The 24,877-nt window shown below is 44.7% G+C and overlaps 1 protein-coding gene across 3 annotated transcripts in view; it reads left to right on the top strand.

The window, feature by feature from the left end:
• The window catches only part of KIAA1210 (KIAA1210 ortholog), a 216,872-nt gene that overhangs the window by 124,758 nt on the left and 67,237 nt on the right, over positions 1–24,877 (top strand). For all 3 annotated transcript variants that reach the window (XM_075323825.1, XM_075323826.1, XM_075323824.1), the window contains exon 2: positions 4,029–4,105. In XM_075323825.1, the coding sequence (XP_075179940.1) occupies positions 4,039–4,105 (67 nt within the window). In that variant the 5' untranslated portion in view covers positions 4,029–4,038. The remainder of the gene's footprint in view (positions 1–4,028; positions 4,106–24,877) is intronic.

Here is a 24,877-nt window from a genome sequence, read left to right as displayed (position 1 = left end):
GGAGGATTGTGACTGATTAATCCTTTGTGGGAGAATCTGAGGCTCCCCAGAGAGACCTGGATATTTATCGCTTACTGGACTGTATCCAATTTCCTGGACTACTTTACCCTCTGTGTGGTGGATTATTTTATGGACTTTTTGATTTGCTTGGAATAAAGGATCTTTAGATTATTCACTCATCTCTCACTCTGTTGATTTGTGTGCTATCGCAGAAGAACCCTGTGACACTCCTCATTACTCTTGGACAAATCCAAATCTTTAGCAAGATCGTTCAGTTCACTTTGTGTTATAAGGTGCGGTTACATTGAAGTTGAGGACAGAGTCTGGGTCGTGAGAGGAAAATGCTTCATGACAGCAAGGTCCCCTCTTGCTCTTCACTTGACTTTACTGAATATATTTCTGGTGCTTTTGGAACCGACATTTCTTCTGTACGTGGTACTGGACGTATTGCATATTTAATGTGTGGATACTGTAAAGTCCACTTCTTCATTGAAACTCCTTTCGTAATGGTGGAATCATGCATAAATAGCAATTAATAGTGTGATCTGTTGGCTATCTCTAGAGCACTGGACTGTAAAAGGGGTAGATTGCCTCTTCTCATGCAACCACTGGGTAAGATGTGATGTAAATCTATTGTATCGTATGTGTGGAGCCCAACTCTTGTCCTAATCTCCCATTCTGTAGCCAAAATACAGGTTGTAGGCTTTCCTTATCATAATAGTTTTTTGCTTTTGTGACTCAAAATTGACATGTAGTATAAACTATCCCCTTAAACAAATAACGAGGCATCTCTGAAAAAAATATACAGAAACATGTCAATATACTAAGAAATACTAAAGCTGTATACCTTACACAGAGAGCATTTATAAAAGTAAGTGATGCAACGGTGATTAGGATATCATTGGAGCTGAGCTGGCACTCTTTGGTCGCCCTAAAGGCCCCGTCACACTAAGCAACATCGCTAGCAACATCGCTGGTAACGAACAACTTTTGTGACGTTGCTAGCGATGTTGCTGTGTGTGACATCCAGCAACAACCTGGCCCCTGCTGTGAGGTCGTTGGTTGTTGCTGAATGTCCTGGGCCATTTTTTAGTTGTTGCTGTCCCGCTGTGAAGCACAGATCGCTGTGTGTGACAGCGAGACAGCAACAACTAATGTGCAGTGAGCAGGGAGCCAGCTTCTGCTGAGGCTGGTAACCAATGTAAACATCGGGTAACCAAGAAGCCCTGTCCTTGGTTACCCGATATTTACCTTTGATACCAGCCTCCGCTGCTCTCACTATCAGTGCCGGCTCCTGCTCTGTGCACATGTAGCTGCAGCACACATCAGGTAATTAACCCGATGTGTGCTGTAACTAGGAGAGCAAGGAGCCAGCGCTAAGCATTGTGCGCTGCTCCCTGCTCTGTGCACATTTAGCTGCAGCACACATCGGGTTAATTAACCTGATGTGTGCTGTAACTAGGAGACTGGGGTCTGGTCACTGGTTGCTGGTGAGCTCACCAGCAACTCGTGTAGCCACGCTCCAGCGATCCCTGCCAGGTCAGGTTGCTGGTGGGATCGCTGGAGCGTCGCAGTGTGACAGCAACCTCCTAGCAACTTACCAGCGATCCCTATCGTTGTTGGGATCGCTGGTAAGTTGCTTAGTGTGACTGGACCTTAAGAGGATAGCATACTGAAGGCTCAATAGACTAAATAGATGATGTAATAGACTAGCTACTAACAATGCAATGATGATAAAATGATAGTCCATTTTTCTATAAGCCTGCGTGAAAGTTGTAATAAGTAATTACAACCTTCCCTGGATCTTGAAAATTGGAGCCAATCAGCAAATGTAAGCAGTTTATTCATTTTCAGCACCTCAGAATTAAAGTTCAACTGCTTTCAAATCTGAACCAATTTGGCTGTAGAACAGTTTTTTGTTTTTTTTTATTTGCAGTGCAAGCACTAGTGCGCAAACAGTTATTGTAGAGAACTTAAACTTAATCCTTATTTTTTGTGAAATATTTTAGAAAATATTGAATACCTGGAAATGTTAGTTTAAGATAAACCCTTATGTAACAATGTATTTTGGAGGTTTTTTTTTTTTTTGTTTTTTTTTAACTCTACTGTTAAATTTATAAAAGTTGTCCAGGACTACCCTTTTGATGGCCTATGGTTGGTAATACACTCTTTTCCTGAAATTCTGTACCTGTTTAACCTCACACATACCTTTTGATTGTTGTGGCTAAAGAATTCTATTTTAACCTCATCGATCCATAGGACTTCCTTCCAAAATGCATTAGCTTGTTTAGATGTTCTTTTGCAAACTTCTGACACTGGATTTTATGGTGAGGACACAGGAGAGGTTTTCTTGTGGTAGTCTTCCATACAGGCTATATTTGTGCAGGTGTTTCTGGAGTTGTGGTACATTGTTCAACTGTCCAGAGTCTGCTAAATGTTCATGAAGGTCTTTTGCAGTTGGTGGTTCTGACTTGCCCCTGTAGCAAACCTATGAGCAGCTGTCACAGAAATTTTTCTTGGGCTTCCAGACCTTATCTTGACCTCCACTGTTCCTGGTAACTGCCATATATTAATTACAAACAGAAGAAAGGGAAACTTTGCCATCTTCTTATAGCCTTCACCTGCTTTGTGGGCCTTCACCATTTTCATTTTCAGAGTGCTAGGCAGCTGCTTAGAGGACCCAATGGCTGCTGGGTTCTTTGGCACAAGGTTAGATGAGGCTGGCTTTTTATAAAGCTGTTAAATTTACATCACCTGGCCTTTCCTAACAATGATGGTGAACAAGCTATAACCCGAACAGGCTAATTAAGGTCTGAAAACATGGTAGAAGTTATCCAAGCACACAAATCTCCAAGGGTATCCAAACTTTTGCATCAGTACATCTTCATATTTTGTTATTATTAAAATGTAACCGATGAAAAAAACTATATTATATACTTATATATAATTTTTGTATGGTCTAAAATACAAAGAAAGTACAGTATGTTCTCTTTAATGGTATCCCTTTTAAAGATCAATTCATCTTCAACTTGCTTAACTGTCCACAATAACAGTAATTTTGACCAAGTATGTCCAAACTTTTGCATGCCACTACTATAATGTTCGTATTTATTATTACCCATTATTTGGAAGGTAAAACAAAAAAGACTTTAGTTTTACAGTGTTTGTTTGAGTAAATGGTGTTGACTTGAAAATCAGCCACAACTCCTTTTTGAATCTCCCTCCTTTTTTTTTTTTTCCCATTTTATTTTTTTAAGAATTCGGACATTCCAGAGTAACGTAAACTATTCAAATATTTAAACATGGGCACTTGAATTATCCTGGGCTTCAAATCTATATCAGGGCTTCAACTTTCATGTGACTTTGATAGTACTGGTCTCATGGTGCTCAGATGTGGTCAAATCCTACATAGTCTGGAGGTACTACTTCTTCTTTTTTTTTTTGTTTCAATTTGGGAAAACAATAACCCACGCTTACTAGCATGGTTTTACCTATCTGGTGCAAGTTATACCTTCCTTTTTGGCATAAATCGATTTAGACTATAATATATTAATTTGTGCAAAAAGAGGCCTCTAGAACAGGAAATGTGGCTTTTAGGAGTCTAAAATTGTTATTGTTCCATGCCAGTTTTTAGGTGCAAACTAATAGCCTAAAGTTCGCTAAGCGTTGACCTAAATGTCAAACTTTAAAGCTGGGTGCACTGCTGTGATCAGCAGATCATGCCACTGCCATGTTTGCGTGTTTCGCTCTGTCCATATTAGACTACGTTTCCCCAATAAAAATGTCACTACTCTCCTCAACCCCATACTCCTCTTCCTATCCTTACTCCCTTTCCCATTTTTATAGTACTTAAATGGTAAGATTATAGAACATAAGAATGATTAATGCAATGACAATACAACTCCTTCAAATTTGTACTCCCCCCCCCCCCCCCCCCCACAAATTTTCAAAATAAAAACTATTTTAAACATTAGACTACGTTAGTAAATGTGTTAATGCCTCCACTGTCTTTTTCTTCTTCTTGATAGTGATGCAATTATGGCTACAAATACTTCAGAAGGAACACGGACTGTAGAAGGAGAAGAGACCCATGAAGAATGTTCTGGTAAGTGATAATTTTTTAAGTTTTTATTGTGACGTAGATTCTTGTAGCTTTTTGACCATTAAACCTTTTTATATCCATTGTGAAATGTCTTTACTTGAGGTCATGTTTATTCATCTACAGCCCTTTCAATGTCCTGACATACTCTAATTTATTAATATTGCCACTTTAGGGTGGTCATACAGTCCATAAAATGTTATAGAAATGCAGAACAGCATTAAAATATCTATAAAATACAAATTGCCCGTACAACTTAATAGTAATGTATATTGCATTTTACGCTGGTGTTCTTCCTGGTGAGTAAACTCCTAAAAGTACACACTATGTCCAAGCTATTAGAAATAAAAGCGATGGTCCCTATTGTGAATGGGGGCTTTCTTGGCTAATGTTCTGAAAGTCTTCACATAGCATTATATAGACACAGAAGCCTATAAAGTTGGAGCATCTCAAAGCTATCTTATTAGACAGTGACTTATGTGTGAACGTAGCCTTACCAGTAGTGATGAGCGAGCACTAAAATTCTCGTTACTCAAATCAAGTGGGTCAGATGCTCGAACAGGCTCGACTTGAATAACGAGTATAATGAAAGTCAATGGGAAACTCGAGCATTTTCTGCAGAACTACCTATGGCCTGAGACTGTCGCTCTTGCTTTTTTAAAAACTCTAAATTACTGTAGTTTCCGAAACTGCACATGTACAAAGCTAATGGTTGGCTCCTGGACCTATCTTTTGTATTAAAGTGCCTCATGAGCAAGAGTCATTGTGACGGCAGGAGAGCAGTGTCAGCTGTGATATTGCCTATTGCAAATGATGTATCCGGTGTTATCAGCTGTGTATAGAGCGATGTTACCGATCATTATAACCTGCCTTTAATGATAAGGAGTCTGATAAAAACTCTTCCTGAAAGGGCCAGAAGTAGAGTCCATAATAGCTCCAGTGCCTAGTGTGATATTTTCAAGAATAAAACTAATTTTGTATTTTAATAAATATTATAATATAAAAGTATAAAAAAATGACAATTTTTCTTTTAAAAATATTTTTAACAAAAGTTAGATAATGTTCTGACCTTTTTTCCTTTTTTAAGGCTGTTCTTAATTTACGTGTTAGTATAATGGCCGATTGCCTAGGGTTTGAGAATTGTTTAACATTGGCTGGACTTTAAGTTGTAGTCTGGATGGGAAAACCATTTTTTTATGTATTTTTAAGGAACATTTTTGGCATTTTCCTATTCTATGGCTTAATGGCATTTTAACAATTTTATTTTTTAACAAGAACAAGCAAAGAAGAAAAAGTGCAAAAAAATGAAGATCACCATATTTTTTATAGCAATATTTATTGAATAAGTATAAAATTAGAATATTATATAAGACCAACTGTAAAATGATTTTACACTCAAATGTTGGCACCTACTGAAAAGTCTGTAAAGTAAATGCCTCAATACTTGGTCGGGGATCCTTTTGAATGAATTACTGCATCAATGCGGCGTGGCATGGAGGCGATCAGCCTGTGGCACTGCTGAGGTGTTATGGAAGCCCAGGTTGCTTTAATAGCAGCTTTCAGCTCGTCTGCATTGTTGGGTCTGGTGTGTCTCATCTTCCTCTTGACAATACTCTATAGATTCTCTATGGGGTTTAGGTCAGGCGAGTTTGCTGGCCAATCAAGCACAGTGATACTGTGGTTAGTAAACCAGATATTGGTACTTTTGGCAGTGTGGGCAGGTGCCAAGTCCTGCTGGAAAATAAAATTTCCATCTCCAAAAAGCTTGTCAGCGGAGGGAAGCATGAAGTGCTCTAAAATTTCGTTGTAGAAGGCTGCGCTGACTTTGGTCTTGATAAAACACAATGGACCTACACCAGCGGATGACATGGCTCCCCCAAACCATCACTGATTGTGGAAACGTCACACTAGACCTTAACCAGCTTGGATTATGGCCTCTCCACTCTTCCTCCAGACTCTGGGACCACGATTTCAAAATGAAATGCAAAATTTTCTTTCAACTTAAAATAACAGAGAGTAACAGTCCAGTTCTTTTTTTCCCTCACCCTATGACTGCACCACGAGAGAGGATCCGCCCATCCAGGACAGGAAACCTTCAGGTTAAAAAGGGGCGGTCCTCTCGCCGCCTCAGTTTGGTTTCCTGTCCTGGACGGATACCTCAGGATGCGGCCCTGGAGGGCCGTGGATCTACTAGCAAGCTTACCCGGTCCCGTTGGGCGGTTCTGGCGGCGGCACGGGTCCTCCCTCGTCCCGTTCGGGTGCCTGGAAGCGCCATGGCGGACCCCCGGGGGTTGCGTCCATGAGCTGGAGCTGCGCATCGGGCGGCAGGTAAGTGCGGCAGCCTGCCGGTCCTTCACAGACGTCCCATTGGCGGAAATGGGAGAAGGGTTCTACTCCCCTCTTTTTCTGGTCGGGAAACCGGATGGCTCCTATCGGGTCATCATAAACCTCAAGGGTCTGAACAGCCACATGCAAATCTTGTCCTTCAAGATGGAATCGATGAAGTCCACAATCAAGTCTCTTTACCCGAATTGTCATATGGCTGTCCTGGATCTGAAGGACGCATATTATCCTTTTCCCATCGCTCCTCCCTTCCAGAAATATCTCAGGGTGGCGGTGATGGTCGACGGGTCAGTGCGACATTTGCAGTTCAGGGCCTTACCATTCGGCCTTGCAATTGCACCCCGAATCTTCACGAAGCTCATCCTGGAAATCACTGCCCACCTGCGGGAAGACAGAATTCTCATTATCCTGCATCTCGACGACTTCCTCGTGGTGGGGGATTCGGCGAAACATTGTACTACCGTCCTTCAGACTGTCTGCTCAAAGCTGGAAGGCCTCGGCTGGATTTTGAACAGGGAGAAATCAAGGTTGCTTCCAGCCTCGGTGCAAGTCTTTTTGGGACTTACTTTGGACTCTCTCCTACAGGAATGTCGTCTCCCTCCTTCCAAAGTGGAGAAGATTCGCACTCTGGTGCAGGAGGCGGTGGCGGTTCCGCACATGTTTCTACGGCGGGCTATGTCTCTTCTGGGCTCCCTGACCTCTACTCTCCCCACAGTTTTATGGGCTCAAGGACATACCAGGGCCCTCCAGTGGGACATTCTGGAACATCAGTCGTTTCTGGGGGACAACCTGAGCAATCGGATTACACTAAGCTCCAGCCCCATCGCCTCCCTGCACTGGTGGCTAATTCCTGTGCACCTCCAACGGGGAGTCCCGTGGTCTGTCCCAGTGTCCCGAATTGTGACTACGGATGCCAGTGTGTCCGGATGGGGGGTTCACCTGCTGGGCCATCCGATTCAGGGTCTCTGGTCGCCCAGGGAAGCAGCTTCCTCCTCCAATATCAGAGAGCTGTTGGCCGTGGAACGGGCACTGACTGGACTCCTCCCTTCACTGACCGGTCACCATACCCAGGTGTTGTCGGACAATCAGGTGACTGTGGCTTACCTGAACCATCAGGGGGGCACAAGGTCCAGGTCCCTTATGTTGATAGCCGACAGGATTCTGTCCCGAGCAGAAACTCACCTTCTGTCCCTCACTGCTGTTCACATCAGGGGGAAAGACAACCTCGCGGCGGATTTTCTGAGTCGCACTCGTCTGCGCGAGGGGTAGTGGGCACTCTACCCGTCCGTCTTCGCCCTCATCACGGCCAGGTGGGGGGTTCCAGTCATCGACCTTTTTTCCACCAAACGGAACAGGAAGGTTCCTCAGTTCTGCTCTCTCAATCCGAAGGAACTTCCATATGCTGTGGACGCCCTGTCAATCCCCTGGGACTTTCCTCTGGCGTATGCGTTCCCCCCGCTGGTACTTCTCCCCTCGGTCCTGAAGAAAATCAGGGACGACGGGGCCAGGGTGATTCTGATTGCTCCCTTCTGGCCAAAGCGACCGTGGTTTTTTTGGCTGGTTCGGATGTCTCTGACCGACCCGTGGGTCCTCCCAGAACTTCCGAATCTCCTGTCCCGGGGACCTGTGTGCCATCCTCCGACTGTCAAGTTTCGCCTGACGGCATGGAATTTGAGAGGGCGTTACTGATCAGTAAGGGTTTTTCCCCCAATTTGGTCTCCACACTGTTAGGTTGTAGAAAGCCTGTGACAACCAAGATCTACTGTAGGACTTGGAAAAAGTTCTTATTTTCCTCGGGTGCTAGTGTGACTGGGGAGGTTCCCATCGGTCCCATCCTGGAGTTCCTGCAGTGTGGGTTGGACAAGGGGTTGGCGGTTAGCACACTCAAGGTCCAGATCTCCGCGTTAGCAGCACTCTACAATTATGATGTCGCGGGGAACCCTTGGGTGGCTCGGTTTGTCAGGGCTAGTTCGCGTCAGCGTCCTAGACTGGTAGTCTCTCTTCCCCCCTGGGACCTTAACCTGGTTTTGGGGGCCCTGACAGGTCCTCCGTTCGAGCCCCTTGACTCCATATCTGTTAAATGTCTTTCCCTTAAGACTGTCCTCCTGGTAGCCCTGACCTCGGCCCGTAGGATTAGCGACATTCAGGCCCTTTCTATTGACCCGCCTTACACTCAAATACTGGACGATAGGGTAGTTTTGCGTCCTGACCCTGCATACCTCCCCAAGGTTGTTTCTCGGTTTCATACTTCCCAGGAGATTGTATTGCAAGCCTTTTGCACTAACCCGACGCATGCGGAGGAAAGACGTTGGCATTGTCTGGATGTCCGTTGTTGTCTCATCCAGTATCTTCTTGTCACCAGTTCCTGGAGGAGGGACAAATCTCTGTTTTGTATCATTCCAGGGGCCTCAAAAGGGGGTTAAGTGTTCCAAATCCACGCTGGTCAGGTGGATTAGGGACGCCATTGAGTTAGCTTACACGGCTAGGGGTGCTGCTGTTCCGGTGGGTCTTAAGGCACATTCCACGCGGGCTGTAGCATCTTCTTGGGCAGAAAGGGCGGATGTTTCCATTGCTCAAATTTGTAAAGCTGCCACATGGTCTTCACCCTCGACCTTTTATAAGCATTATAGGTTGGATCTTTCCTTCTCCGACCTCACCTTTTGGGAGACGTGTTCTACAGGCTGTAGTCCCTCCCTAATTTTTTCTTCGCTGTAATTCTCTCATGGTGCCGTCATAGGGTGAGGGAAAAATACGTAATTACTTACCGGTAATGTGTTTTTTCCGAACCCATGACTGCACCCTTATTTCCCACCCTGCACTGGGGATTGTTAGTTGGTTCACCTTCCTTTCTTCCTTCTTCCACACTTTTTTTCTGGTGGTGGCCTTATACTAACCTGTTGTTTTTTTCGGAGGTCCTCTCATGCTCTGTAATCAAACTGAGGCGGCGAGAGGACCGCCCCTTTTTAACCTGAAGGTTTCCTGTCCTGAATGGGCGGATCCTCTCTCGTGGTGCAGTCATGGGTTTGGAAAAAACACATTACCGGTAAGTAATTACGTATTTCTCCTTGGCCCAGGTAGTCCACTCCTTGTGAATCTCCCCCAAATTTTTGAATAGTCTTTTCTTAACAATCCTATCAAGGCTGCAGTTATCCCGGTTGCTAGTGCACCTGTTTCTACCACACTTTCCTCTGAACAGCCAGCTTCTTTAGTAATGACCTTTTGTGGCTTACCCTCCTTGTGGAGTGTCAATGACTGCCTTCTGGACATCTGTCAAGTCAGCAGTCTTCCCCATGATTATGTAACCTACTGAACCAGACTGAGGGACCATTTTAAACGCTTAGAAAGCCTTTGTAGATTTTTTGTGGTAATTAGTCTAATTTACTGAGATATTAACTTTTGGGTTTTCATTGGCTGTAAGCCATAATCATCAACATTAATAAAGATGAATACTTGAAATGGATCACTCTGTAATGACTCTGTATTGTACATTTATTTCCCATTTTGTATTGAGCAACTGAAATAATTGTAACTTTTTATGCTATTCTAATTTATTGATATGCACTTGTATGTCATCAAGATGATTTGCATTTCATTTGCAGATGAAAACATTATATTATATTCACCTGCAGGGGGGTCCGTTCCAATAGCCATCACTGGTTTTGATCCGGTGCCTCCTCTCTTCTTGCTTTGTGTGGATGACGTGTTTCACGTCATCCACAGCGTCCTCTATTGCGCTCCTGCTAACGCACTTGTCTTTGCCCTGCTGAAGGCAGTGCAAAGTACTGTTATGTGCAGGTGTGGGTGAAAGGCCAAAGAACTCCCACGCGTGCACACTACAATACTTTGCTCTGCCCTCTGCAGGATAGATAAGTGCAGGGGCGCAATGGAGGACATTGTATGGATGATGTAGGATGTGTTATCCATATAGAGCAGGGAAGAAGGACGACTATCACAAGCAGAGAGGAGGAGCCGGATCAAGATCTGCGACCCCAATTGTACTGATCTACCTCATAAGGGAGTATAATATAAATCATATAAAGCATTTTTTATGTTCTACAGATCGACTTGAGGACTTGTATGCAGAATTCTAGAACACCGCATATAAGGGCTCACTGGTGGTGGCCACTACTTATATTGTTAAAAACCCTGTGACAGGTTCCTGTTGTGAATATCATCCAAGTGGGTGATGGTGTGGAGCTCCCTCTGGTGGCCAGGAATGGTAATGAAGCTGAGTCTGAATCTGTGACTCAAACAGGTGTTGGAATTAATTAGGAATCCAGGAAGTCCTATTGCAGATCAGCCTAGTGTATTTAGGAGAGCAGTTTCTGCCTAGCGGCCGCTGGTGATAGATGTTTCCTGATGCTTCTGAAGATGGCTGGGAGTTTTTCCTTCAGTTTCTCCCATTTATTCTGTGCCTGAATATACTCCAGATAAGTTTCCTATTTTCTGTGCTTAATTGCTCGGATTGCTCTTAAGGGTGCCTATTCCATTTTGTGTTTGGTTTCTTGTATTTGAGGATCTGTCTCTCTGCTTTTGTGAGCAGGGCAGTTCCTCCAGCAAGAAAGGGAGCTCGCTCCCTGTTTGTTTGGATTATTTGCACTTTAGAATATTATTTGTTCTGTGATATTTGTTTCTTCCCATTTATATCTGCAGTTCTGTTTAAAGTGTCTGGCATAAGAGTACCTGATATAGCGGGGGAAGACCATGTGTTCTTAGGACATTTTTTCTATCAGGAGTTTTGTATTTTTTGCAGGTGTTTTTGCTGGCCGGAATCCGTTATCTGTCCTGTCCTATCGTATCTAGTAAGTCGGGCCTCACCTTAGCTAATCTATATTTTCTATCTGTGTATTGTATTTTCTTACATCACAGTCGTTACATGTTGGGGGCTTGCTATTTCTTTGGGGACTGCTCAGAGGCAAGTTAGGATTCCTCATTTCTATCTTTGAGGTGTACCAAGTTTCTCCAGCAGTGACAAGGTGTCTAGGTGTGTTAGGAACATCCCACTGCTACTTCTATTGTTGTCCAATAGATAGGGGATTGTGGGCAGCTTAGTTTCCAACTACTCTTGTGGTTTTGTTTTTCCTGATTAATGGGATTTTTGTTATCATCCACAGTTACCAGATCATAACAGGTTCCCTTTAATGCAGATTACGGTATTGTATCTCTCTTCTGGTAATCTTTGAGAAAATGGATATGGGAGTGATGGTATGGTACTGGGTTGCACAGGGTTGATTTGAGAACTTTTACTGCTCTGATGTTGTTTGGTGCTTGTATAAAGTTGACACTAAACTAAGGGTTGGGATATTTGCACCGCGTGTACTTGAAAGTCTTCTGGCCTCATGTAAACAGTTGATGAGTCTGTTACCTTTTTTAGTGTGGAGTTTTCCGACATGAGATGGATGCCAGCACCGCAGTGTACTTCACCGGCATAAATAACAGTGCAGCCCCTGAAGCCGGTCCAGCAGGACACTGCTCTGCTGTCATCCGTCAGCTATGGTATTTACTGCTCCTTGTTTATTCCAAGTCCTGTACTTAGAAGAATGCCGAGTATAAACTCACTTCAAATACTACAGCTGCCTTGTAAATGTCCATGTGTTACTCCCCATTATTTTTGTGTATTTCATTCTTTTATGTTACTCTGCCAGAAGAATACATAATACATGGGAAAATGTCTGCAGAACAGATTGTGGTAGATGTGAGACAAGACCAAGCTGAGCGTACAGCATTTGTTTATGCTGAGCCTCAATTATGGCTCTTTACAAGCTGACAAGTTAAATGAAAGGCATGGAACTTCAAGGAGCGAAGGACGAGGATTGTATATAGCTTGTGAGTGTATTCTAGAGCTCGTGCATAACATGGCATATTTCTGATATACAGAACAGCCATCCTTTCTGTTAGTGCATGTGATATAGCCCATGAACATCCTTGTGATGTCACTGAAATCCCACTTCTGTTTCTAATCATTGTCGGATTTCCCCAAGGCTGGAGTCACACGGGTGTATGTTCTCTCATGCAAGAGAATCGGGTCCATTATGGGTCATTTTACTGTAATCCAATTCTCTTGCATGAGAGAAACTGATCACGGGTGTGGAGAAGATGGAGAATTTAATTTCTCCATCTTCTTCATTGCCTGTGTCGGTGCATATTGGACTGCACTCGGATGTTCGATGGTTCACATGCACCTTGTAACGTCTGCCCTTGACCTCAGGATGCCAGTCGCGGACAGGCTAGGGCTAGCCACCAAGTTGGTAAGTTGGTAGGATCTCAAGAACCCTGAAACCCTTTAACCCCTGTACACGGATTTTTAATTTCACAAGGTCCAGGAGATGGCTACCTATGTAAGGCTGCAGTCCAGAAAAGAGTGGTAGTCAGGCAGGGTCCAAACCAGGAGGCACAAAAAGGGACAAAATCGACAGGAAGGAGCGTAGTCAAGAAATCAGGCACAGGTCAAAACCAGTGATGGCAGCGAGGTACAAGAACAGCAGGCAGGAGAGTAGTCAGAGAGTAATTAGGGGTCAAACACGGGGATCAATAGTCAGAACAGGACAGGAACCAGACACTAGCAGGAAAACAAAACTATATCTGGCAGGGACCAGTGGTCATGTGACAGGAGGATGAATAAGAAGGGTGTGGTGTCTTCCCATTGGCTTTAGCTAAACTATGGTAACTTCAGCTGGAAGACACATGCCACCTACAGTCAGCCAGTGGTACTGCAGGTCCCAGGTAAACCCAGCTTAGTGGATGAGCTGACCTTGCGCCCACCAGAGCCACTGGCACCGACTCCTCTCCTATCACCAGCACAGTCCATGGTGGAACTACGGCAGGGCCTGGTGACCAAAGCAGAAGTCGCAGGAGCGGACTCTGGTGAGGATGTGACACACCCAAAGACTTGAAAGGGTTCACACCATCCCATATACGCAGCAAAAATCACTGTTCCATAATATAACTTTGGTCGGAGGGCTATCCGATAAAACATAAGATAACCCTCGTCCAGTGCCAGGGACTGGGACTAACATTCAGCTCTGGCATTTGGAGGTGCACAGGCCCACTTGTCACTTGCTGAATGTGTAATATATTTGTGTACTTGCAGGTTACAAAGTGCGGTGAGTGTAACATGACCATATAACACAGACCTGGGCAAGGGGCGGCCCGCGGGCCACATCCGGCCCGCCTGCTCTCTGTGACCGGCCCGCCCGTCTTCAGCCGGTGCAGTGGAGCCGGGCTGCAGCATGCCGAGCAGGGAGAGATCCTGTGCAGGTCCGCACAGTCAGTGCAGGCAGCGGAATGCAGGAGTCTTTCCTCTGTTCCCTGCCGGCACTAATTGTCAGTGACACACGCGCGCTCTGACGTTATCAGTGCTTAGCTGCGTGTGTCATTTCAAAAGTTCCCGCCGGGCAGGAGAAGAAGCAGCACAGCAGATGGAATAATTCATCTTGCAGGACCTGCGATGATGTCACGCCCATGTGACTGTGTGGGAGGAGACACAGGATGCCGGGCAGAAAGCAAGACATGCTGAATCCTGAAGGAGATGTGGACACATGATGACTGGTAATAAAAAAAGAGGGGACATGAGAGGGAGGGGGCTGCAGGGTGAGTGCATATGTGGGAAGATGGAGTTGCAGGGTGAGTGGCATATGAGGGCTGCAGACTGACAGAAGGATGTGAAGGGGTGCAGAGTGTTTGAGAGGGGTAAGTTGGGGTACAGGCAGGGTGAGATATGTGGGCATGGTGTGTGACATATGGGGGTGTAGTGTGTGTGATATGGGGGTGCAGGCTGTATGGGGTGTAGTGCGTGTGATATGGGGGTGCAGGCTGTATGGGGTGTAGTGCGTGTGATATAGGGGTGCAGGCTGTATGGGGAGCAGGGTGTGTGACATATGGGGGTGTAGTATATTACAGGTGTGCTATATGGAGGTGTATATAGTGGTGTAGTATATGGGGTGTAGTGATGTAGTATATTACAGGTGTGCTATATGGAGGTGTAGTATATTACAGGTGTACTATATGGAGGTGTAGTATATTACAGGTGTACTATATGGAGGTGTAGTATATTACAGGTGTACTATATGGAGGTGTGGTATATTACAGGTGTTCTATATGGAGGTGTAGTATATTACAGGTGTACTATATGGAGGTGTAGTATATTACAGGTGGGCTCTATGGAGGTGTAGTATATTACAGGTGTGCTATATGGAGGTGTAGTATATTACAGGTGGGCTCTATGGAGGTGTAGTATATTACAGGTGTGCTGTATGGAGGTGTAGTATATTACAGGTGTGCTATATGGAGGTGTAGTATATTACAGGTGTGCTATATGGAGGTGTAGTATATTACAGGTGTGCTATATAGGGGTGTAGTGATGTAGTATATTACAGGTGTGCTATATGGAGGTGTAGTATATTACAGGTGTGCTATATGGAGGTGTAGTATATTACAGGTGTGCTATATAGGGGTGTAGTGATGTAGTATATTACAGGTGTGCTATATGGAGGTGTAGTATATTACAGGTGTGCTATATGGAGGTGTAGTATATTACAGGTGTGCTATATAGGGGTGTAGTGATGTAGTATATTACAGGTGTGCTCTATGGAGGTGTAGTATATTACAGGTGTGCTATATGGAGGTGTAGTATATTACAGGTGTGCTATATGGGGTGTAGTGATGTAGTATATTATAGGTGTGCTATATGGAGGTGTAGTATATTACAGGTGTGCTATATGGAGGTGTCGTATATTACAGGTGTGCTATATGGCGGTGTAGTATATTACAGGTGTAGTATATGGAGTTGTAGTATATTACAGGTGTGCTATATAGTGGTGTAGTGATGTAGTATATTACAGGTGTACTATATGGAGGTGTAGTATATTACAGGTGGGCTATATGGAGGTGTACTATATTACAGGTGTAGTATATGGGGTGTAGTGATGTAGTATATTACAGGTGTAGTATATAGGGGTGTAATGATGTAGTATATCGGAGGTGTATTATATAGTGGTGTAGTATAATACAGGTGTATATGGTGGTGTAGTATAATACAGGTGTATATGGTGGTGTAGTATATTACAGGTATATGGAGGGAGTGTAGTATAATACAGGTGTAGTATATAGGGGTGTAGTGGTGTAGTTTATTACAGGTGTAGTATATGGACGGGGTGTAGTGATGTAGTATATTGGGTAGAACTGAGGTAATTATATTAGTCCGGCCCTCTAAACCAATCCCAATTTCTCATGCGGCCCCATGGGAAAATTAATTGCCCACCCCTGATATAACATGTAGTCACCGCTGCATCCATTATTACAGCTCAGTCCTATTTATTGCTCTTAGTTGCAGGACCTGACATACATACTATTTTACATTCAGTGCTGGGTCTCATAAATGATGAAGATGATGCTGCTCTCTCCATGGTGCTGCAGCAGCGATGCAACAGTCTGATACCCCCTGAACTAATATTGATGACCTATTCTATAGATAGGCGATCAGTTTCATGTCCTTGATAATCATTTTAAAGGCCAGAGTAATTTATTAAATTATATTTATTGAACGCATCAAAATCACCCCAGAAAACAACTTTTTTTATTATTTCCAAACTAATGTTAGCATAAAAAAGAATGTAGTCCAATGAAAATTAAAGCACCGCTCCAGTGTTTTTTTTTTTTTTATTTATTTATTTTTATTTAACCACTAGAGTGGTTGCAATAATCTAAGATCCCTGACCCTAGTGTGATATTTACTAGCCGCCATTTTCATCTGTTTATCGGCTTCAGTCGGTCTGCAGCAGTTTGTGAGCTACCCGATCGATCCAGTGTTTGCTGGGTGAGACGGTGGTCACTACTCAATGTAAGTCTATGAGAACCTTACAAGAATCCCATAGACTTACACTGAAAACTTGTGATCGTTACCTCCGACTTATGGTCAGTCAAAATTTGCCACTAGATGGCGCCGCAGAAATGGAGTGGTGCATGGAAGAGCTGGAGATGGTGGCTGGTATTATGCTAGGAGCAGGGAACTTGATTAGTAGCAGCACTCCAGCTATAGTGGCCAAAATCGTAGGAAAAATGCAAGGAAACGACTGTTAAACTGCACAGAAATGGTTCAGGGAAAAAAAGCTATGGTTTTCAGCAACTTTTGTTTGCAAAACTTGGTGGTTTTGCTTGAGTTTAAAATACCTTGTATGCATATAGTTGTCGCGGGCGGAGGAGGGGACGCCGCGCTCTCCCACTGCTCGGGTCCGGCTGCCGCGGCTGCTGCGGCCTGCTGCTGCTCGGTGGCTCGAGCGATGGGCCGGATCCCGGGGACTCTAGCAGCGCTCCTCGCCCGTGAGTGAAAGGAGATTGGGATTTGGGATAGTTTATTGTCCGTGACGCCACCCACGGTTGTGGTGATTTGTTGGCACCACCGCTGCTCTGTATGAGGATCCCGGGAATGATGGTAGTGAGCAGCTAGTTGTTGTGTTGCCCCTCCGTGGGTAGGGGTTGGTGACCCCGGGGCCCAGTGATGAGGTGGGAGATGCAGGGCTTGGTGGGCGCAGGGACGCGGGGGCAGCGCGGTGCCTTGCGGCACTGTGGTACTCACTCAGCCTGAGACAATGACACAGTTCTCGGTAAAACACACGGCTGGAAAGACGGTCCCCACGGACGGCTGCACTTGCTTTCCCCAGTAGGTGACGGTCCCTCTGTCCTGCACCTATGTTGATGATGGTTGCGATGGGTTCCCACCGGTAACCCGCTCCCCGGCTTGGATATGGGCCGGAGGAGCCCTACTTTGCCCGCAGGCGCTGGCCCTGAGAAACTGGTGCCCTGGCGGTGGCGGTGTTCCTCCTTAATGGTTGGACTGTTGCCTTCAATCGGGACTTGGTTGTTTGGAGACAGACGTCCCCTTCACTGACGGATTTGGCAAATTATGGCGACTCCTAGCCTTGCCGGGGTCCGAGAGGCCCCTGCCCTGGTGCTGACTGTCCTTTGTATACTGCTCCAGACCACCGGGCCACCACCCGTCCGCGGTCCTTCCAGCAACCTCCGAGCAGTCACCCCTCCAGACAATCACCGCCGTCTGCTGACCTTGCTGTCTCTCAGCCCGGGGCACACACCCGGACTAACTTCAGGCTTTACTTCTGTCACTTTTCACTTTAGCTCCACTACTACTTCTCTTCTTTCTACTTTCACTTCCTTAACTCGACTCCTTGTTTACTCCTCTCACTTCCTCCTCCTAAACTCATCTCAAGCTCTTCCCTGAGCTGACTGCCTGGTTCTTCCTGCCTCCAGGGCTGTGAACTCCTCGGTGGGCGGAGCCAACCGCCTGGCCCACCCCCTGGTGTGAACATCAGCCCCTGGAGGAAGGCAACAAGGATTTTTGGGTTAGCTTAGATGTGCCTAGCTGGGGTGTAGGGTGTGGTGGTGTGATGACCTGTGACCCCTGGCTGGCCCAGGGCAAAAAACCTTTAAAGTGGTTTTCCAGTCTTGGTCTTGTTGGTTTCAGCCGTGCAGCGCAATAGTCTGTGCAAGGCAAGCTAATGCTGCCTGGTGTGCATGTGTAGAGGTACCATCCCTATGAAACAGTTAAGAGTGCTATGACTTTAAAAGGCAGTGCTCCCCTGTTTTCTGTGTGGTATGGACTAGTCGGCTCAGCTGGCGCTCTCCCTCTGAACTGTGACAAAGCAATCACTGATCTCTGGGAGACCAGCCAGAGAAAACCGTGCCGGCAGCCAGGGAGGGCGCTCAAGACAGTGAAATCCCAGGTACATTGCCCCCTGGGAAATATACAAATCAAAAAAGCTCCACGGACTTTTTTTTCATTTGTATATTTCCCAGGGGGCAATGTACCTAGGATTTCACTGTCTTGAGCGCCCTTGCTGGCTGCCGGCACTGTTTTCTCTGGCTGGTCTCCCCGAGATCAGTGATTGCTTTGTCTTGTTGGTCTACTAGGCATTGCTCCCACCTGACCAGAATCCTACTCCACACTGATGAGGGGCAATACCCCGAAACAGCGGTCTGTGGATGGATACCTGGCCTTGGTATTTCCCTTGTCATATCTTTAAACTTGTCAAAAAAAGTTGGATATAGACTAAAAGGGACACTTAATATGGTGGTTATGGTGGTCTCCTAAAAAGAGCCACCCCTTGGCTGGGTCATTCCCAGAGGGATATCTGGCTGGTTTCTGTGTTGAGACTCCATGGACTTTTCCTCTGAACTGTGGACTTGGGCTAACCTGGCCCCAAAAAGTTGGGGAAGCGAGAGTGGGAGAAGAGTTTGGGGCATGAACAAGAGAAGTTGGGTGGTTTGAGAGTGAGATTCTGTCCAAGAATGGCAGTTTGAGAAGCGGTACAGTGCCGGCTGTAAGAGATACAAAGAGCTGGAACAAGGAGAGCCCTGGTCACCGTTGTGCGTGTACCGAACGGAGATGCTCATATGTCGGCGAATCCGAATAGAAGATGAGTTGTTACCCGGACAAGTTGGTAGATCCTGAGCCCGTGTGTGAAAGCCGTCCGCCTCCACCGCCCTTCCCCCGTCCCACTGTGCAAGGAAAAGTGCACACCGACAAGTACCACAGGACCGAACTCCTGGGAATAGACTTGTTTCCCCTTGACCATACCATGAGACTTAACCAATGTGCGTGTGGCGCCCCTGAGGCTTCAGTCGCCACAGGGTACTGCATCTCACTTAAGGTGCAGTACTTATCCCAGGTAATGAAGAGGTTAATCGCTGGTGTTTAGCACTTATAAAACATTCACACAAACACCGTTAGTGAACCAGTCAGTTAAACAACTCAGGAAGTCAGCCATCCTGGGAAATTCCTGGTTACCAGTAACAGCCTGGGAGGTGAGGCAGCACTGGGGAAGTTACAGAACACACAGGAAAATCACTTCAGAATAGTCTGGGACACAGAACAACACGGTCGCTGTAGACAGTGGTTAAGAGCCTCTTCAGCTAGGACCGGCCCTACTGGAAGAGGCAGGAGACGACCGGGTGAGCTGGAGAGACAGAGGAGAAACACTGTTGCTGAGGGGAGAGCTTCATTGCTCCCTTGGAACTGGTGCAGAGTCTTAGGGTGGAACATACTCCATGTTGGACTACCAGAATCTGCAGGACAGGGGGATTGTATGTCCTTCTGGCCACCACCACTTCCTAGAGCACAGTGGCACATACGGCCCGGGGTCGGGATTACGGTCAGGCCCCACCGAGGACCCGTATCACCTGCATATGAGACGGTAGCGGAGTTACAAGAACTGGGGCCCCCAAGTAGCTTCAGGCCACAGGGATCCAACACCAAACGCAAGGAAGAAGGTCTCTCAGTTCGCAGCATCGGTGTTGACCTTGAACTTACTCGGGATCGGCTGGGACCCATCACAGCGGAGACTGGTACCCTGAGTGCAGCACCAGAACTGTAAGTAAGTTAGATCTTGACCCGCACCTGCTTCCTCAGTCTATCATTACCGGCGCCAGCGGACGACTATCATCCCCATCATCCTCACCGGGGTCCGCTCCACTTGTGGGGAGCAGAACTGTTAAGGTGAACTCATAACCAGAGATCACTAGTTGCCTACTGCCTGGCCGAATTGATATGGGCCAAGTGCATGCATAAAAGAATCCACACCAGACACAGTCGGATGTGTAATCTCTTCTTGGTCACAGTAGAAAATGGCACCAAACAGACAGAGAGACTCGTGCGTCCTCTTGATATAGGCTAGGGGCGTACACAAGTTCAGATATGCATATTTAGTGGGACAGTTCATGGGCTAGCCAATGGGGAGATCCGTGTTGCTGTTGATGGGCAGGTCTGACTCCAGTGGACGAAACCATGACGATGGGAGGGACGTCATCTGGTGCATCCATGCTGATGGTTTGGTCTGTGATTTCCAGCTTGACCAGGGATCTTCCCTTATATGGTATCTTCTTTCATCTGGACATTCCTTGCATTCCAGGCAAGGTGTGGAGAAACAGGCAATGGCAGCCACCTTTATATCTGTGTCATGCATATGATCTGAAACCTGAATTATGTAAGACAAATCGACATATTTCCCACAATGCTCTATGTCCAGAGGTTAATTAAGTATTTCATTTTATGGCTCTCCTCAACAGTCCCCCCTAAATACTTTATTAACCTTCTGACCCTACCATGGTCCTCTAACACATCAGCTCTAATGCTTTAACTGCAACCTTTTTCCGTTTTGCTATCCGCTATACAAGCAATACTAAGCTTTTGCCCCCGCTGGTACAGACTGCTGATCAGAGAGTTGATCACATCCCGCACACACAGTTCACAGAGGCACAGGTAACTAGAACAGACTATTTAATGCTGACGAGCTCACTCAGATTTCGAGATTAATCGATTAGAAAGAGTAAGGCAATTGTAAGAATAAGCTTCTTACTGTTATGCTGCAGCTTTTAGCGTTACTGTTTCTGAAAGGCTGATTCTCAGTCAATATCCGAGTGCTGTCCGCGTCTTCGAGACTTTTCTACCCGAATATACCTGATTGTATCACAACACTAATGGATCTCTTCTTGTCTCTGGTCTATAATCTACCACCAGGAGGCCTTTAACAAGATTTCCCTTACACATGGATCCGATTACCTTCAGTAACACAGAGTAGCACTTTTACGGCTTCAAATACCAACAAATAAAACAATACCAGTTACCTATAAGTGTATGTTATCCTTAAGTCACTTAAACCCTTAAAATAATTGATCGGTTCAGGTCAGATAATGTCTTTCCCACCATGAGCCCTTATTTGTGTAATATTCCTGTACCCATTGTTCCCTTATGGTTATTTCCCATGTATCATCCCCAATCTAGAAATTCTCCATAAAGTTCTATATGAGATAATCCAGCACTATGTGTGTTGTGACCCTCATTCTGCTGGTACGATGGACTCTTTACAGCGGCTGCTGTCTCCAGATGGGTTTTCCCTCAAGCTTCATGGAAGATGCTGTGGTTGGGATAAGCTGGATCGGTCCACCTGATTCTGACTCAGGGATCATTCTGACTTGTCTTTTTAGGATCACCCAGTCTCCGGGCTGGAGACCACGTGCTCCTGACACTGATTTAGGATCTGGAATTGGAGGATACACATGTTTAACACACTATACAGGCAGTTGTATACGGCTCATACATCACTGGTCAGGATATCACACTGTATCTGCAGTATGTGTGAGAAATATAATCACGTTCTAGGTACTAAACCAAAAATACCTTATATAAAGATTGAATTATTAAGGAAAACGAACATTTGTTACATGATTTGCAGCGTTCACCATTATCTTGTGGATCGTTACATGTTTATGTTATAATCATTAAAATTCCAAACAACATACACCCATGTGACTATAGACACAATAAGATATTCCAATAAAGGAGGGGGCAGGGATTGGGGCAATAGCCCTAAAACTCTCCCTACCTCGCAGCGGAGGTCGGCACCCTATAAGGCGAATTGGCGCCCCCGCTCACCGACGGCTCACCCTCCCTATCCCTACACTGCTAAGCTAATACGTGTTGCTAATGTCAGTGAGGGAAATATAGAAACCGTGAGATACCGGGGATAAAGAGGCGTCAATATGCAGTTATATATATCCAATTCATTCCCAAAGATGAAATATTCACACTCTGTATTTACATAGCTGTTTGTAGCTTAAATCAATATGATACAGCAAATTCAAGAACCAAACCCTAAAAGAAATTAAATATCTCACATGTATAACATGTACCCACTGTATCAATATAATAATAATAAGGCCAGGTAGAGTCATGAGGAGATCTCGTCCAATCACAGACTCTCCCTGTACAATTCACACTCAGGCTAATAAAATAAACACATATTTGTCAGACACTTAGCATGAAAGAAGCGCAACGCGTTTCTCCCCTCTTCACAACGGCAGACGGGTTCATCAGGGGCATCCCCAGGTACTGACCTCTATAGTGACCTCTGCTATAGAATATGTACTTTTACCGCTTTTTAGGAACTCCATCTTTACATAGCACCAGCACCATGAGTTTTTCAGCAGTAATGTTTTCCACACTGGATATGTTTCAGAGCAGACCTGAAAAGAAATTCACTCAACACGCACAAAACTCATATAAACCTACTCATGGTAGATGTATATGACTAATCTGCAATCACCGGAGCAGTAGAGCGGATGAGGGGGGTGTTGCTACGAGGTCTTTACAGTTTTTTCTACCTTAATAGGCACACGTCTTACAAGACTGGATGTGTCTGGCCACCTGGATACTGAGCAGTGGTGCCGCCCAGATCTTGTCCATCCCAACACCTTTGTCACATGGGTTACCTGGGCCATTATTGAGTAGAGCGCTCATGGCAGAGAAAGCTTACCGCCCTTTATCCACAGACCTTCCTCAGTCACTGGCTCCCTGCGTCTCACACTCCGTTCCTTGCTGAATCGCTTGTTCCTGTAAGGATTTAAGAACACAAGGAGTGACCAATGTCACGGAGGACGTGACAGGAGCCACCGAGGTACTGGTCTGCTTTGTATAAGGACTCTCAACTCTAGGCCCATTCACTGCTTCTTTGTTGCCTGCTCCATCAGTCACCGGCTCTTTTGATAACAGGAGAGCGCCTCCACCTGGGCTCATATACACTCTCTACGGTCTTTATAGATTTATGACGTCACACTCCACATTTTGACTATCTTACCCCTTTCCGCTCTACGAACCACAGTGATCGCAAATCTTCATCTCATTCTCCTATTTCGATGAGAGAGGAGTGGTTTGATTTTTATTACCTCATGTTGCGTAACCTCAGCATATCCAGTGCAGAATCAACCAGCATCTTGGTATCTGGATCCATCTACGGAAAAACTCAAAATCTGCATTAGCAATGGCCTCATCTGAGACATGTTCAAAACCTGACAATTCTTGTTACATCAGAGCAATCATGAGATATATGTGTGTCTGCTGTATCCTCCTTACAGATAAAAATATAAAGAACACTTAATAGAAAAACCCAATCGATGAACAAATTAAAACCTTAAATAATATGTGTGACTTTCCACATCATCTTTCCCCCCCTTTTTGAATCTATTATCCAAAACATAATTAGATTCAAAAAGTGTGTGGCCCCGGAGCTCTACATTTAGGTATAAAAGTCACATTGTATAGATTGTACCTAATCGGGAACAGCAGAAATATTGTTTTTATCTGTAACTTAATAATGGAAAACCCTTTCAATGGTTTTTATAACCTTTGCTTAAACCACAGAAATCTGCACTGCAAAGAAAGCAGATTATTCAATACATTAAATATAAAACACAGAATTCCATAAATAATCCACATTCCTTAAAACAAATTATTGTAATTATTAATAAATATATTAATAAATTATTATTATATTATTATTATTATTAACTATAATAACGTAGCACAACCTCTGGATATTGGATGTAGGGGCGTTCATTTTTGAATCATTGAGGAGATTATCCAACAGACCTCTATGCTTGAAAAGCTATCAATGAATCTAAACATGTCCACAGTTAACTTTTATTTCTTTGGGATAAAATTAGTAAAATAAAAAACTACTGTCAATAACCTTTTTCCAATATAATTTGCAATGAATTAAATGCAGGATAAACCCCCCATGTTTGGCCTGTTGGGTTTTTTTTTTTTTTTCTTCACAGCTGACTCACAATAGATCGAAGGTGAGATGAAAAACCTGCCCCACAGGTTTTTTTTTTTTTTTTTTTTCTAAAAATTGCTACTTCCCCCAAAAGCACAGTTCATTTTGCCTGGACACGAGTGATATCTCTCTCCTTCTGTTGGATTTTTTTTTTTTTTTTTAAACATTCAACTCTCAGGATTATTCGCCATATTCGTAATTGGAATATGTATTATTTATCATGACATCTGCCGCAAAGGTACGTTTATTTTAAGGTTTTTCTCTTATTCTTTTATTGCTTATTAATTTAATAAGATATTGCTCCTTGTGACTGTCCTGACTCAATCCAACCTGCACCCTGGATCTATATTAAGTGTCTTCCACAACCACCCAATCATACAATATTCCATCTTTTAGTGCTATAAACATTTACTAACACTTCATGTTATTCAGTGAGAGCAGTTTTGTCAGCTGCACTGGAGGGCTCCATACAGATTTACTAACAAAATGGCCACTGCCAGAATAGCACATGGCTTCTTTGTATAAGGGCGGTTGAACCACATGAGAGGGGGAAGGGAGAAACTGATTTTACTTCTGCTAAACTTACAAGTTTAACCAATTATCCTTCCTGCCTATATTCCATACTCTATACATATACACACAGATTTACATATCCACAGTCCTGGTCCAACTACAGTTAAAAACACTAATTTTTCTGTCTAAGTATGTACTACTCCATTCAGCCATGTGCTTCATCCACCATTTTAAAATCTTACCTAAAATGTCTGCCTCCATGACTAGCACATGGTTTATCACAGGATTGCGGCCTAGAGTC

This window comes from Anomaloglossus baeobatrachus, chromosome 9 (assembly GCF_048569485.1).
Source record: "Anomaloglossus baeobatrachus isolate aAnoBae1 chromosome 9, aAnoBae1.hap1, whole genome shotgun sequence".
NCBI lineage: Eukaryota > Metazoa > Chordata > Amphibia > Anura > Aromobatidae > Anomaloglossus > Anomaloglossus baeobatrachus.
Note: the sequence above shows the minus strand (reverse complement) of the source record. Positions and strands in the feature narration are given on the sequence as shown.